The 15,478-nt window shown below is 45.5% G+C and overlaps 1 protein-coding gene across 2 annotated transcripts in view; it reads right to left on the reverse strand.

Moving 5' to 3' along the window:
* Positions 1-271: 271 nt before the first annotated feature.
* The window catches only part of LOC128341944 (neuropeptide Y receptor type 2-like), a 35,198-nt gene continuing 19,991 nt past the window's right edge, over positions 272-15,478 (reverse strand). For both annotated transcript variants that reach the window (XM_053288615.1, XM_053288616.1), the window contains exon 2: positions 272-1,908. In XM_053288615.1, coding sequence (XP_053144590.1) covers positions 696-1,856 — 1,161 coding nt within the window. In that variant the 5' untranslated portion in view covers positions 1,857-1,908 and the 3' untranslated portion in view covers positions 272-695. The remainder of the gene's footprint in view (positions 1,909-15,478) is intronic.

Genomic DNA, 15,478 nt, shown 5'->3' on the forward strand with positions numbered 1-15,478 from the left:
CACAACAGTAACTATCACTACTGATGACACCAATACATATTTGGCACATTGGTTCATCTGCAATAGTTTTGAAAACTTAAAATTCAGAATTTTAAGCCAGAGTTTCTACAAAATCTACGTATGGCATCCCTTTTGCCTCCCAGCTGTTATGTATACCTGTCCAAAAGTTGCCCATAATATAATGGCAATAGTTTGGTCTTAAAGTTGAAGACTGTGTATGAAATAATAGGGATTTTCAGTGAGAAGTTCAAAAGAACGAAGGACATGCCAATTAGAAGAATATACAATGCATTTAATGTTTACCATATTATCCTATTTTTCAGTAGTGGTGCAGATATTCTCATTGGATGCATAAGAATAGTTAATAATCCTGTCCATTGATTTCCCATCCCTTAAGATAACATTGAAGCCAAATGGTATCATATCTCTTACAGAAAAGGAAAGCATCCTTTGTAGAACATATTTTCCAATGTGTATGTAACAAGCAGCACAGAACACAAGGCAAGGATTAATTAACTTGTTTCATGAGATAGAACAAAGGTTCTTTGTTTAGACTTACACAAGGTTCTCCCATTTGGCTATGAGAGTGACAGCAGTTTGGCAATACAACACATTTCTATGTTTAGAAAATGCACCAGTCCTAGAGGACACCACCGAGGTTCCAGCCTCTTTGTGGAGATACAATTGCTTATGTACTAAACATAAGTTGGTAGCTGTCCATTGCCTGCTGAGTGTTTGATGCTCCCATTGAAGGTGGTTGCTCTACAAGTGTAGGACCGCCCTCTGATTGATCCTTCTGTATATAATCTCTCCGGCTTGTTCTGGCAGCGGAAGAACATGAGGAAGCCATTTCGGTAGTTCTTATTCATCCAGCCATAGAGCAAAGGATTGGCAAAAGTGGAGCACATGGCCACAACATGGAAAACTGTATAAAGAAGTTTATACTCATGGAAGATGAGCACCAGATCTAGGTCACTGGCAAGTTGGAAAATATGGAAAGGGAGCCAAGAGATGGCAAACACTACCACGACCATCACCAGCATCTTTGTGGTCTTTCTCCTGCGGCAGTGACTGTCATTCCTAGCAATGGGACTGATATGACTTCTCAGCTTGAACCATATCCTGATGTAGGCATAGCAAATGATGGAAAGAGGGAGAACATACTGCAAGAGGAGCATGGATAAGCTGTATATGGTGGCATCTCTGTTTTCTGAAGGCCATTTTTCAGAGCAGACAGCCAATCTGAGATCGATGTATGGAATTTCTTCATACCTGTACTCTCGGAAGATGGCCAATGGGCTGGCTAGGACAGCAGCTACTATCCATGTAATAGCTATGATAGTGAAGCTGATCTTCTTGGATATCCTGCTGTCTAGGTGAAAAACAATGCATCTGTACCTGTCCAGAGCAATCACAGTTAAGGTGAGGGTAGACACATGAACACTTAAAGCTTGAGCATAGAAGACCAAGTGACAAAGTACAGCCCCAAACCTCCACTCATCCAGCAGTGTGTAGGCCAAAGTGAAGGGTAAGCAGAGTGTGTCCACCATTAAATCTGCCAGAGCCAGGTTAGCAATGAAAAAGTTAGTTACAGTCCTCATGGTTTTGTACCTCACAATCATGTAAATGACTAAGGAGTTGCCAATGAACCCCAGAAGAATTATTAGGGAGTAGGCTGCTATCAGTATGATCTGGACCCCTAAGATCTTCGTACTGTCCATCATATGATAACTGGATCCTTGGAGGCCCTGACTAGGGGTGACAAGGCCCTTTGTGTGCCAATCAACTGGCAGCTTTTTATCCAAGACGAATTCTTCCAGAACGATGGTGCTGTTGGCTTGATCAAGCAGCCCCATGCCTATGTTTTGGTTTTGGACTGAAGATTTTTTGAATACAGTTTGCAACTTTCTGTGAATAAGGAAACAAGCACAATTTTTTAAAAATAAGGACATTTCCAGCAGGAGAAAATCTTCCCATATATCAGATTACATTGACATATCCAGGATGGCCTTCCAAACTAACCCCCACCCCTAAATTCCCACCACCCATCTTTCACATTAAAATTGCACATTATTGGTTTCCATATGTAGTTACCAGGGCCACTGCAAAAGGAAAGCCTGACCCAGTTAGATGATCCCATTCCATACATGTGATAAAATTAATACTGACCAGAGAGCTAAGAGGCTGCCTTCAGTTGAATTATTTATCTGTTTGTTTCAACAAATCATGTTTGTCTAAAACTGAATGGGCTAGAAAGACCCCACTAAATGCCAGGCTAATGCAATCATATGAACCAGACCTTCTACTTAGCTATTAGAAGCAGCCAGCCATTGATCTGCAGTCTGGCTCTTTTGGTCTCTTGTGACCTTGGCTCTGCTTTTCAGAACAATCACATTTGAGTGAAAGATGGGGAAGAATTACAAATACATATGTAAACAATAACAGCCTTGGAAGAGGCTAGAATTTGAGTTTCAACCATGACTGTGATTAAGGCACCAATCCTGTGCACATTTACCTAGGGGTACACTCCAGTGGATGGAGTGGACTTGCTTCTGAGTAAACATGCATAAGATGGGTGTGTGCTAGAGCAAGGGTGTCAAACATAAGGCTCGAGGGCCTTATTAGGCTCTTTAGGCTTGCAGAACACCTACTATATCTCTAGCCATACTCAGGTCCATATTTGGAGCCAAAAGTGAAGATGCTATTAGCAATGGAGGGGAAGAATGACCTGTACAGAGGGCCCATCAGACCGCATTCGCCCATATGAATCTGCCAGGGCCCTCTGATCATCATCTCAGGCCTTGCTCATGACCCTGCCACTAACAGAGATCTGGTTGGCGGGGACTAGAAACAGGGCCTTTTCGCTTGTGGCCCCTCTGCTTTGGAATGCCCTCCCTGAAGAGCTTCGCTATGTTCCCTCCCTCAGTGTTTTTAAAAAACATCTTAAAACACACCTTTTTAAGGAGGCTTTTAAATATCATTATTATTTTGTTAGATCTGGTAGGTTCTTTAGCTTCTTTAGCTTTTTGTAATTTTCAGTTTTAATTGGAACCTAATAATTGTTTTTAATCTGACTTTTTTTAAAAAAAATTAATTTTATTACTTGTATCTGTGTCTATCTTATTGTTGTAAGCTGCCCCGAGCAGTATTGCACTGGAGGGGCGGGGTATAAATATTTTAAATAAATAAATAATATAAATAATGCAGTATAAGATGCATGGGGAATCCTCCAGATGGAATAATTTGAGGCTGAAATTGCACTGATGGTGTTGCAAAATCAAGTAAAATATATTAATGCAGGACATAGCCTAGATACAGAGCTGAATGAGATTGTGATAGTGTGGCAGGAGGGGTGCCTGCCCATTGTGTCCACCCACTAGAGGGCACTTCAGGGAGAGGGGAAGCCACCAAGTAGTGAACATAGGCCCATTCTCCCCTCCCATACGCCCCTGGCCTTGAGGGTCAGAACAACAGCAGGAGAAGGGGCAGGGCTTCATCTCCTACTTGTAGGCTTCCCAGAGATATCTGGTGGGCCACTGTGGCAAACAGGATGCTGGACTGGATAGGCCTTGGGCCTGATCCAGCAAGGCTCTTCTCATGTTCTTAGATTCCAAATAATATCGCTGCAATATTATGTATTTCCAAGTAATAATTAACTCATCCTACATCACATCCAGCCTTGTGATGTTCTAAACACTTGCTCTAACCATTCTATCTAGCATGAAGAAAGTATGTAAATTTGAACGTGTGATGATTGTGTTTTGCATTTTTTTGAAGTACATAGGAAGCTGCCAAATACTGAGTCAGACCATTGGTCCATCTCACTCAGTATTGTCTACACCGACTGGCAGCAGCTTCGCCAAGATTGCAGGCAGGAGTCTCTCTCAGCCCCATCTTGGAGATGCCAGGGAGGGAACTTGGAACCTAGATGCTCTTCCCAGAGCAGCTCCATCCCCTAAGGGGAATATCTTACAGTGCTCACACTTCTAGTCTCCCTTTCATATGCAACTAGGGCAGACCCTGCTTAGCTAAAGGGACAAGTCATGCTTGCTACCACAAGACCAGCTCTCTTAATTTCTCTCAAAAGAAGATGTTTCAAATTTCACACACTACACTCCTGAAAAACAGTCTCTGTGAAGTCAGTGGGGCTTATGAGAAAGATGTTTGAAATAATGGTATTACGTATAGGGTTGCCAACTATGGACTTTTATAGAGGACGTGCAACTTTTGCCTTTTTTTTCTTTCTTTCTTTCTTTCTTTTTCTTTCTTTCTTTCTTTCTTTCTTTGCATTAGGAGGAATAGACTATTTGGAGGATGGAACAAGTTTTTTGCATGTGGTGTGGTGTCTGAAGTTCTGGGGAGCAGCTGGAACATTTTGTTCACTCAGAACACTTTGCTCTCATGAGCGATTTCTCTTTCTTTGTCTCCTTCCCCTGCCAGCATCCTACTGACCATCCATCCAATGGGTAAGCCAGAGTGGAGGTGGAGGATCTGTTTCAATGGCAGGTTGCAGAGCCATATGATACAAGAGCAAGGATAGGTGGGCCTGGCAGGTGCAGCTTGCTTCCTTCCGGTGGTGGCAGCCGTGAGAACTAGCAGTTACCCCTGCTATCTGAGTAAAAAGGCACCTTTTAAAGTGGTTCTAACCAACCCCAGCACAGCATTCCTTCAGTAGCTGACGCTGGTGTTAACTTGCGTTTCTTTTTAGATTGTGAGCCCTTTGGAGACAGGAGAGCATTTCATTTATTTTTCTTTGAAAAGCACTGTGAAACTTTCTGATGAAAAATGGTATATACATGTTTGTAGTCGCAGAGAACAGCAAGAGAGTGGGAGACCATGCATGCACCACTGCACCAGCTTGCAAAGAGGCTGGCTCAGTTAGCTAGCGGGCTGCCCTGCCTTGGACCGAGAAGTGAAATTGCTGGCCTGGCTGGAGAGAACAGAGAGAACAGGGGGAGGACAGAGAACTGTGTGTGTGGTAAACCTAACTAGGAGATGAATTTATGGTTAAGAAGCAGGAGCCTTGAGAACTCGGCACCTAGACAGCAGACTGAGCAGACATACAGTTCGCCTGGTCATCAGGTTCACAGTGGTGAGCTGTATTTATTCTCATATTATCCCATTTTTATCAACATATGTATATATAATACTAATAAGCATATGTGAATTTTATGCAAAGTGGAGAATTTTTGGTGACTCTTTTTGGAGAAAAGGGTCCTATATTTCCACTATTTTGGTGATGGATATAGACTTTTTTCACCATCTGGACCTGGCAACCCTAATTATGTATGTTTGGTGCATAAACATAATTAGTTGCTTCTGAGCATTTTCCAGATTACACGCTGTGACATACTCGCAACGTATCCGCTAAGTGTCCCTCAGTATTGCCTGTGTTTCCAAATTGGTATTGCTGCATTCATTCACACCAGGGTGCTGTTCATATTTCCCATGCCTTGATTTGAATTTGAATTATGCGTTTTTGCCCTACAGCATTGTAAATGCGCTGCAGGAAAGTAGCTTCATTTTTCCATTGTAGAGAGCCTTTCCCTGCATTGTATGCATTGTGGTGTTTTGCAGGATGGACAGTTCTCCCCGCACCCTACCGTCCCTGCTTGCTTCCTCTGCCCCCTCATCATGGGGAGAGAAACAGGCAAAGAGAAATCTTAGTTTCCCCCTCCTTTCCTCCCCACCAATCCCAAGCCCCACACCTCCCTCCTCCTCCACTTGCTTCCAACTTAACTTGAGCTTGTCAACACAGAAGGAGAGGGGAGAGCAGCTGAGCAGATTTCTGAGTCCAACCTTTTCTCGTGCACATTTTACTGAAGAGGAAGCCCATTGAACTAAATTATTTACTACTGTGCAATCCCACTTGCTTAAGAGCCTCCTCGTCTCTTACAACTTTTAAAAAGGCAGTCAAGATACATTTGTTCAGCTAGGCTTTTAAATAGATACTGTTTTAATTGTTTGATAATTTTAAATAGTTTTAACATTTTAAATTCTAAATTGTTGTAATGTTTTAGCCTTTTTATTTGTTTTGTTTTGTTGTAAACCGTCCAGAGACTTCTGTTTTGGGTGGTAAACAAATATGTTAAATAAATAAATAATAAATACTACAAAGCAAAGGGCAGGAAGAGAGAACAGTCACTTACTTAAAAGGAAGCTGATTGAACTGAATCATGATTCATTTACTTCTGTGCAATCTCACAGCCCTCACTGGAGGAGCACTCCCCTCCCCTCCACCTCTCTCCTATCTCTATCTCTCTATCTATTTCTCTGGAGGCACGCCACTGCCATCCTCCTTTAGGAGAAGGCCCAGCAGGAAGGAAGCAGTGAGGGTGACAGCGGAGAGGAGAAAGGTGCCCCACCACTGCTGCAAGGCTGCCTGGCCCTAGCAAGGCTCTGCCTGGGGCACCAAATGAGGAGGAGTGGTAGAGGTTGCTGCTGTTAGGGCTGCCCTCAGCAGCCCTGGCGGGGGAGCTAAGGGACCACTGGCCACCGCCACCATGGAAGAGAGCGCCCACCCAGGTGCTCCAGTTCCTCTCTTCCCTCCTTCCAGACTCACCACTTTTGCTCCCCCATTAAAAAAAATAATTTTTAAAAAATCACGTCACACACACTCCACGACTCCATTGGCCCAAATGGATCAGGAGGAGGGGCAGATAAATGCGTTTCAATGAGAAGATGGACACTCTCTGCCTGGAAAATACGTTTCAGTGGATGGGAAATATGAATGGCCACCAGCTTACAATGGAGCATTAAACAACCCTTTACTCTCGTTTTGAAACTGTTGCACTTTTCCATCACAGTTTGCAATGCATTAACTGTTGCAAATCCTGTAGTCCAGAAAATGCCCTGGAGTATCTGTCTTGAGGAACAATAGCTCTGTTGCCCTGTGAAATGCTCACAGTGATTTATGCTAGTTTCTTAAACAAATGGAAGAAAATAACAGCTGGCCAGACAATGACAAGAGGCTAGTGTTATGTTGTAATTTATAATAAATGGCCCTCTGTTCATTTCTCATTTGGGAAAACAATGTTCATAACACCTCTTGGGAGCTGCTACAGGAATCCAGTCTACTTGGCTGCAAAGCTCTGCTGCTTGGTATGCCAAGGAAGAGAAAGGGAGACCATTTAGATTGGTCTCAGCTGCTTCCTCCCCTTCCTCTGCTCCCTGTATTTTCTTTTCTCTCCCCCCCCGCCCTTTTCTTGTTTGGGCTCACACACACTGGCATCAACAGCATCGGTGTTTGTGACCACTGGGCACAAGGGCAAGTGGCCCAAATGTTTGTCTGGATGGCCCAAATCTCTTGTTTGGCTGCCTGTGCGCCCCCCCCCCACCTCATTTGGACAATACAGGAGGCGGTGGTGAGGACTGGAATTAAAAATTCCACCCAACAGGCTCTCCCCATCACTGCCTCCTCTCCTCCTTCCAGTTGCATGGAGTGGGAAGGGTTCTCCCCCCACCCACCTGCAATTCTAAAGGAAAGGGCAAGGAACCAGAGCCATGCACTTTCAACCCATTTTCTCTACTACTCTCTGTTCCTTCCCTTTCCATCTTCATGCTAGGAGGAGGGGAAGGCAGTTGTGCTGGGGGCTGGCTTGTTCATCACATGGGGCCCTTGGCCTTGTACTCAACAGCAACACAGCTGCTGAGCTCAGTGGACGGGGTGGCAGGTGGCTGTTCTGCCCAGCAGCAATATGCTGCCAGATGGCCCTCGTTCCCAGCAGCAACACAATGCCATGCAATGAAGAGGGCGGCAGGTGGCCATTGTGCCCAGCAACAACCAGGCTGCCAGGCTCAATGGAGAGACAACGGAGGAGGAGGAGGTTTCCAAGATTTCATTGTTCCCTGCACAGACTCAAGGCACCCCATGCCAGACGCAGCAAAGCAGCCCCAAAACATAACCGAGCCTCCTCCATGTTTCACAGTAGGTATGGTGTTCTTTTCTTTGGAAGCTTTGTTTTTTCGTCTGTGGACATAGAGCTGATGTGACTTGCCAAAAAGCTCCAGTTTTGTCTCATCTGTCCAAAGGACATTCTCCCAGAATCATTGTGGCTTGTTAATATGCATTTTAGCAAATTCCAGTCTGGCTTGTTTATGACAAAACTTGAGCTTTTGGGCAAGTCACATCAGTCTGTGCAGTCTGTCCACAGTCTGTGCAGGGAACAATGAAATCTCAAGACTATCAAGACATTCTGGAGCAAAACCTACTGCCCAGTGTCAGAAAGTTCTGTCTCAGTCGCAGGTCATGGATCCTCCAACAGGATAATGACCTAAAACACATAGCTAAAACCACCCAAGAATGGCTAAGGACAAAACATTGGACTATTCTGAAGTGGGCTTCTATGAGCCCTGATTGGAATCCTATTGTCCACGTGTGTATATGCTACTTTCCAGTGAAAAGGTACTCAAAATGGGAAGGAGGAGGAGGAGGAGGAGGAGGAGGAGATGACTGATGATTCCCTGACCAGAGGTGCTCTAATCTCTGGTCTTGGGGCCCCAAATCCTCTTTAGTCTGTCCTGGGTATTGTGGTTGCCCAGCCAAGCTTGATGATGCTTAATTTGAAGGGGAGGGTGGGCCTTTAGCAGGGGCGGAGCCACCATTGAACGAATGGGTTCAAAGAACCCAGGCTGCCACCCCTCGGGGGCCACGCCTCACACTCCAGACACTCCCACACACACATCTGATGCCAGATATGGGGGGCATGATTCAGCTCCCAAATGGGGCCATGTGGCCCTGTTTGGGAGCTAAACCAGCCAGTGCTGCATTCGCAGAGTGGCTGGAGTGACTCTTCTTGCCTTTAAAACCACACCCCCGCGTCTGTCTTCAGACACAGAAGGTATGGCTAAATGCTCCCTGTGTCTGACATCAGATACAATGGCCAGTGCTAGGGGGCCGCTGCAGCAGCATAACCCAGACCACCGCTGGCCTACCTCCATACCTTGCCTTTCGGTCCAGGCTCCAAAATTACCTAGGTGCCCCTCTGTCCCTGACCCCAGAGTGCTCACAGTCTAAAAAGAAGCACCACTGAAGGAATGCAGTGCTGGGCTGGACAGGGACTGTTGCTTCCCCATGCTAAATATAAGAGAATTACCACTTTTGGATTATTAGATATATTAATAGATGTCAGTCCAAGGTATGTTCAATGCTGTGGATGCAATGGCATCTAATGTTAAGCATTTTTCAATTCTATTAATAAAGTGTTTTAACATTTGCTCACTGGCACCTTCAGTGGCGCGCCTAGGTAATTTTAGACCCTTCAGAGACATATACACACCCCGCCACGAGACCCCTCCTTAAAAACTTTTAGTGGCTTCCAGGTCAACAACCAGGGCCTTGCTGCAGATGACGAGCTGCCCTGGCCCGGGGCTGCTGAACATGCGGCACTTTCTCTTGCACTAAAGGTGGGCAGGTGGGCATGTTTTGCACAGTGCCGCCATTGCTGCTGACCTGCACTTGTTGAGGGGCTGGAGCAAGTTCCGGGCTTGGCCTGGGCAGGGTCAGAGTGAGGCAACGACAGCAACTTGGGGGTGCCGGCACTGCCAGCACTCACCAGCTCCCCTGGGGCCAGCTTATTGATTTCTAGCTGCTGTGCCTGGGCCTGGCCATGCTTGCCAGCGCCAACTGGCCCGCAGGCCCTGGTGATGTCCACGGCTGGGCACTGGGCGAGCGCAGAGTGCATGGTAAATTTATTTAGTTATCATATTTCTATACCACCTGATATGTACATCGCTAGGCAGTGTACAAAATTTAAAATATTTAAAAGTTACAGATTAAACTACATGAGAATAAAAGCAATAGAATAAAATAGCAATAGCAATAGCACTTACATTTATATACCGCTCTATAGCCGGAGCTCTCTAAGCGGTTTACAATGATTTAGCATATTGCCCCCAACATTCTGGGTACTCATTTTACCGACCTCGGAAGGATGGAAGGCTGAGTCAACCTTGAGCCCCTGGTCAGGATCGAACTTGTAACCTTCTGGTTACAAGGTGGCAGTTTTACCACTGCGCCTCCAGGGGCTCAAGGTTGAAATAGATATTAAAGCAAGTTTTAAAAATTAATAAAATTCATTCTAATTAAAAGCCTGCAAAAACAGGAGAGTCTTGAGGGTCTTCCTGAGAACAAACAGAGAAGGAGGTGCTCTTATTTCAGTAGGGAGCATATTCCAAAGCCCTGGGGCAGCCACAGAGAAAGTCCAATCATGGGTCGTCACCAAACAAGCTGGTGGCATCCATAACCAGACCTCTCCAGAAGATCGTAACAAGCGGCATGGTTTGTGACAAAGGTAAATGCATGGTAAACCTTCAAATGCATGGTACAGATAAAAAGTGTACTGCTGTATGTGTGTTGACCCTAACTGTGAATAACTGTACATGTGTACACTGTACACAGATTGTACGTGTGTAACTTAATGTGTGAATAAGATTTCTGTCCCAGCCCAACCTATTTCACAGGGTTATTGTAAAGGTAAAATGTATGCCACTCTGAGCTCCTTGGAGGAAAGGCAGGATATAAAAACAACAGCAAAATAAATGAAACATAAACAGAATTACCTTTACAGAATTACCACTGTTTTGCTATAACTCTATAGGAGATTTATTATCCTGTGGCACACACACATCGATGTTTGGAGCATCTACTGGCAGCCCTCCCACTTCAGAATCATGGTCTGAGTGAAGTGTGTGAAAAGGCAGCAGAACTCTCGCAGGCAAACATTCCACACCACATGCCATTAGCTTGTGAAACTCTGGTTTCTCTTACCATGTAAACTTCATCCCGAGTTCCGAACAACAGATGGAGAAATAATCCCTTTTCAGACTTTCCTAGTACTTATGGGGCCTTTCTCATGATCAAGTGTGAGGGCAGGCAGGCGGGCTGGGAGGAAGCCTTGCAAAGTTTATCTCCCTCACAGAAGCTCATCCTGTGGTGCTGGGCACACAGAATGCACGCCCAGACACTCCACTGCTACCCCTGACATCACTGAGGCAGGGATGTGTCGTCCCGGCCCCCGGATATCCCACAATGCACCGCATGAGCCCACAGTGCTTTGTGGGGATCCCCCCAGTGACAGGCGGGTGCCCATCAGTGTTTCAGCACTGGCTGAAAGCAGCTGGCACTGACACACAGTCAGGTACTTGCTCCTTTAACCTCATTTAAGAGGCGGGATACCGAGGCAGGTTTGGTGCCGAGGCACTGCCAGGAGCCATGCCCAGGCTTAGCTGCCCTAGCCCGGTCTTGACTGCTTGTGAGAACAGCCTCAGTGTGTTCTGTGTGTATACCAAACTTTCATTCCCTTGGTAGCCTAGAAGTATCTTAGCCATGTGAGAGTACTGTACACTTCTTTTCCTGGGGAAAGATGTTGTCCTTGTTCCTACTGAACTGCAACAGCTCTGTCTCAGTGGTCAGTTTCAGAGCAGAGATGGGGTCACACATGAATGATTATTTCTCCTTTCAGAAAATTGTCTCCCTTTAGAAAACCTGATGTCACAGAGAAGAGTTCTAGCCTAGCCCATATGGAGGGATCGCTATCAAGGAGACTGTTCCCAGGCTTGGGCAGCCAAGGTTGGGCTTGGCTGCCGGTGAGAACCGCTGGGGTCCATGTGGATCGTGGTGGTGCCGCAGCACCAAACCCAGTGCCAAAGCCCAGCTCTTAGCCTGGGTTAACCAAGCGAGCGCACCATTAACCCAGGCTCTGGGGTTGTGTGTCAGCCTGGGTGGCTTGCAACCTATGATGACACAGAGACAATCACCTAGAGCGCTGGTCTCCCTGCGGAATCTCCCAACGCACCACACTCACTGAGCGTTTCCCCCAGCCTCTGGAATGCCACGCCAGTCGCCACCATGGCACGGCTGGGGCCAATCCTGACCATCTGCAGGAAAAGTAGGCTTAACCCTGCCTTCCCCCTGAATGATTGCGGGAAAGGCCCCTTTGACTCGATATGGAGGGAGCATCCAGTTGTTACATAAGCTCCCAGGATTCAGACATGTTGTAGAAATGATTTAACAGAATAAACAAATGGGCTCTCTGCCCTCCTACTTAAAACAACAACAGCACGTAATATAATGGGATAAGGTTCCAACAAGGCAGACTGCTGGACTGTACTTCATTAAGGCTGGGGGAAGTCTTCTGGAGGTCAGTGCAGAAAAATGCAGAGATAATACAATTATTTGAGGCCACTAATACAGATTAGAAAGTGGGGGAGGAATATTAGTCTAAAGAACTGGATAAGAGTAGAAGACAACAACTGGAAGGCATTTGTGTTTATGCCAGAAGTTCGGGCAACAAAACAGAAACTCGAATAGTAATAATAATTAATGTGCTGCCTCAACAGCATCACGAGTTTACTATGCATGCAAGTAGCAAGCTAGGTTAATACTGTTAGATTTCCCTTTGATGTATGTAACTCTAGAAGAATGACAGTTCATGAGAAGCCTAAAGGGGGTTTGCGCGGAGAGCCGACTTGACCCTCTCTCCCCGCAGATGAGCAGGGAGCCCTACCTGGGTGGCCAGATTGGCTGCCCGGATGATTGCCAGCTCCATCACAGAGCCGGTTGGGGCAGCGGGGTTCGGGGGCCTCCTGCCACCCAGAAGTCTCTGAATGACACACACGAGTGCACAGGGCATTCTGGGGAGCCTCCCGATGCCAAGAGGCTTGTTGTAGTTTCCTTGTTGGGTTTACTCATGAGTCGCTGCAGCGCAGAGCTGTGCCATAGCGACATGCCATCCTTTTGACTTTGGGGCGCTCTCATGCCCGAAACCGGGGTTAAATGGTGGGCTCTGTAAGTGGGCTGGCCGCTGAGCCGCCACCGGGAGCCACATGGCTCCCGTTGCTTCCCACAATCAGGAGAAATCAGGCTAGCCTTCTCTAGCCCATTTTTTGCTGATCATGGGAATAGCTTCGGTGTCTATGTTATTAGATGGACTAGAAGCCAGGTTGGTCATGGAAGCAGAGAACAGCTAGTACAGTACAGCCTATGTAAAATGAATGTATAGGAAATAGCTTAGTAGGGCTGTCTCAGTCTGAAAGCCAATGAAAGCCCTGGCTCCTCTTTGGCCTTTGTTTTTCTGCCTTCTCCTTGCTGATCCTACTACCGGCCAGTGGGGGAAATGCCCTCTCTGGGAAAGCGAGAAAGAGACCTTTAATCCTCACCTGAACCTGGCTGGAAACAATGGTCTTTTTACCTAATGGGTTTCATGGCCGAGCATCATCAATCGGAATGATCTCACCAACAAACTCTGAGGAAACAGCATCTATTATATGCAAGTTATCCTTTAGCATGTTAGACAATAAAAATCATTTAACCTTCTTGAATATTATCTAATTTGAGTAATACTGCATGAAATCATCTGATGTTCAGAACAACTAATAAGCATTATTTGTTAGCAAATAACAAATTGTTCTCTGGGTGGCTCACAACACATTAAAAAAAGCATCCAATAAAAACACATTGCTCAGTTAGTCCCCTGCTAACTGAGCAAAGAGGCACCTTCTTAAAGTGGCAATTCTTTTTATTTAACAGGGGGAAAGCAACTGGCCCTATCCATCCCCAGCACAGTATCCCTCCAGTGGCTATTGCTGGTGTCTATCTTATGTTTCTTTTTTACCTTGTAAGCCCTTTGGGGACAGGGTGCCTTTTCATTTATATTTATATTGATGTAAACTGCTTTGGGGACTATTTTATTTATTTATTTATTTATTTATTTAAACATATTTTTATACCACCCAAAACACAAGTTCTCTGGGCGGTTTTCAAGACAATTAAAACAAACAATAAAAAGATTAACATATTTCAACAGTTAAAATTTAAAAAGTTAAAACTATTAAAACACAATTAAAACAATATCTAATTAAAAGCCTGGGTGAACAAATGCATCTTGATTGCCCTTTTAAAAGTTGTAAGAGATGGGGAGGCTCTTATTTCAGCAGGAAGTGTTTTCCAAAGCCTCAGGGCAACAATGGAGAAGGCCCGTCCCTGAGTAGCCATCAGACGAGCCAAAAAGCTATCTATAAAGTATTCACCATTTATTCATATAACACAAAAAACACAACAAATCACAAAACAACATAATCCTGCCACTTCTGCCCTGCTGCTGCTCTGCCACCCCGCCACCGCTGCTGCCCGACATCATGGGCACGCGACACTCCATACTCAGGTGGGGGGCCCACCTGCACAGGCATGCCACAGGCCCAACTGCAGCTGCTGCAGCCACAGGAGGGGGGGTGGCCATGACCTGCTCCACTTGGCTCACCTCCCACCCCCCGGTGGTGAAGAGGGCAAAATAGTGGCATCTGTGCAGCAGAGGAGCAATGGGGCAGGAGTGGCGGGGCTATGAGGAGGCCACCAGATCATTTGGAGGCCCCTCAGGAGGAAGGAGAAGCAGCAGGGGGAGATATGGTATCATTTAAAAATGTGGGGGCTCACAGCAGGGGGAGGGCCTCCAAAGCTCTTCAGGTCTGGGTGCCAAAGTTACCTAGGTGTGCCCCTGTATATAATGATATAACAGCAGCACATGATATAACAGTATTACTGTTAGTACAGTGCAGTTAAAATAAAAGAGTCTCGTGGATAAGGAAGAATTTGTAGAATCAGAAATGTGAAATGATTAGAGAAGGACGACAAGGAGATTGCAGATAAAATAAATTAATTATTTGCACTGAACTTCACAGTGGTAGATGTTGAACTCCACATCTGAGCCAGTTTTGGGGATAAGACACCTAAAGAACCAAGTTACATATGAGCCGCAAGAGACAAAGTTCTAGGGCTAACTGGCAAATTAAAAATTAACAAATTACTGGGTATGGTGGTTACACAGGTGAGTTCTTAAAGAGACCGAATGTGCAATTGTTGATCTTCTAACAAAAATATGAACCGCTACCATAATTGGCATCCTTAACAGAAAACTGGAAGGTCACCAATGTTAACACCAATTTTAACAAAAATGTTTGGGGAAGAGCCAGGAAATGACAGGCTGATTAGCTGAGTACCTGTTGCTGATAAATTGATATAAAGCATTTTAAAACTAGAGTAATTTGACATATGGAAGAGCAAGCCTTGCTGAAGACAACTCAGAGGTGATTCACACAATCAAAACTGTGTTAAATGCAGGTTTGGGATCTATGTGTGCTCACAATTTTCAGTTGTATGGAAGCAAGGTAGGAGGAAAACCTGGGTAGAAGTGATTGTGTGGAAGCAAGGTAGGAGGAAAAGCTTCCCAGCTTTACCCGGAATTTGGGAGGACATATAGCTCCCAAATCTGGGTACAACACAATCCTTGATTGTGTGAATGATCTCATGTTGTTGCCAAAGTGTGATCATGCACACAATCACACACACACGAAATTTAGCTCTCATCTAGGCTGAGAAAACTGCTGCATGAACCAAAGCTTGTGCTGTGAGGGGCGGCTTCCATTTCAGGCAAGTTTAGATTCAACTTCAGCCTGTTATTCCTCATCCAGCCCAATATCACTT

Source organism: Hemicordylus capensis, chromosome 2, assembly GCF_027244095.1.
Source record: "Hemicordylus capensis ecotype Gifberg chromosome 2, rHemCap1.1.pri, whole genome shotgun sequence".
Taxonomy (NCBI): Eukaryota; Metazoa; Chordata; class Lepidosauria; order Squamata; family Cordylidae; genus Hemicordylus; species Hemicordylus capensis.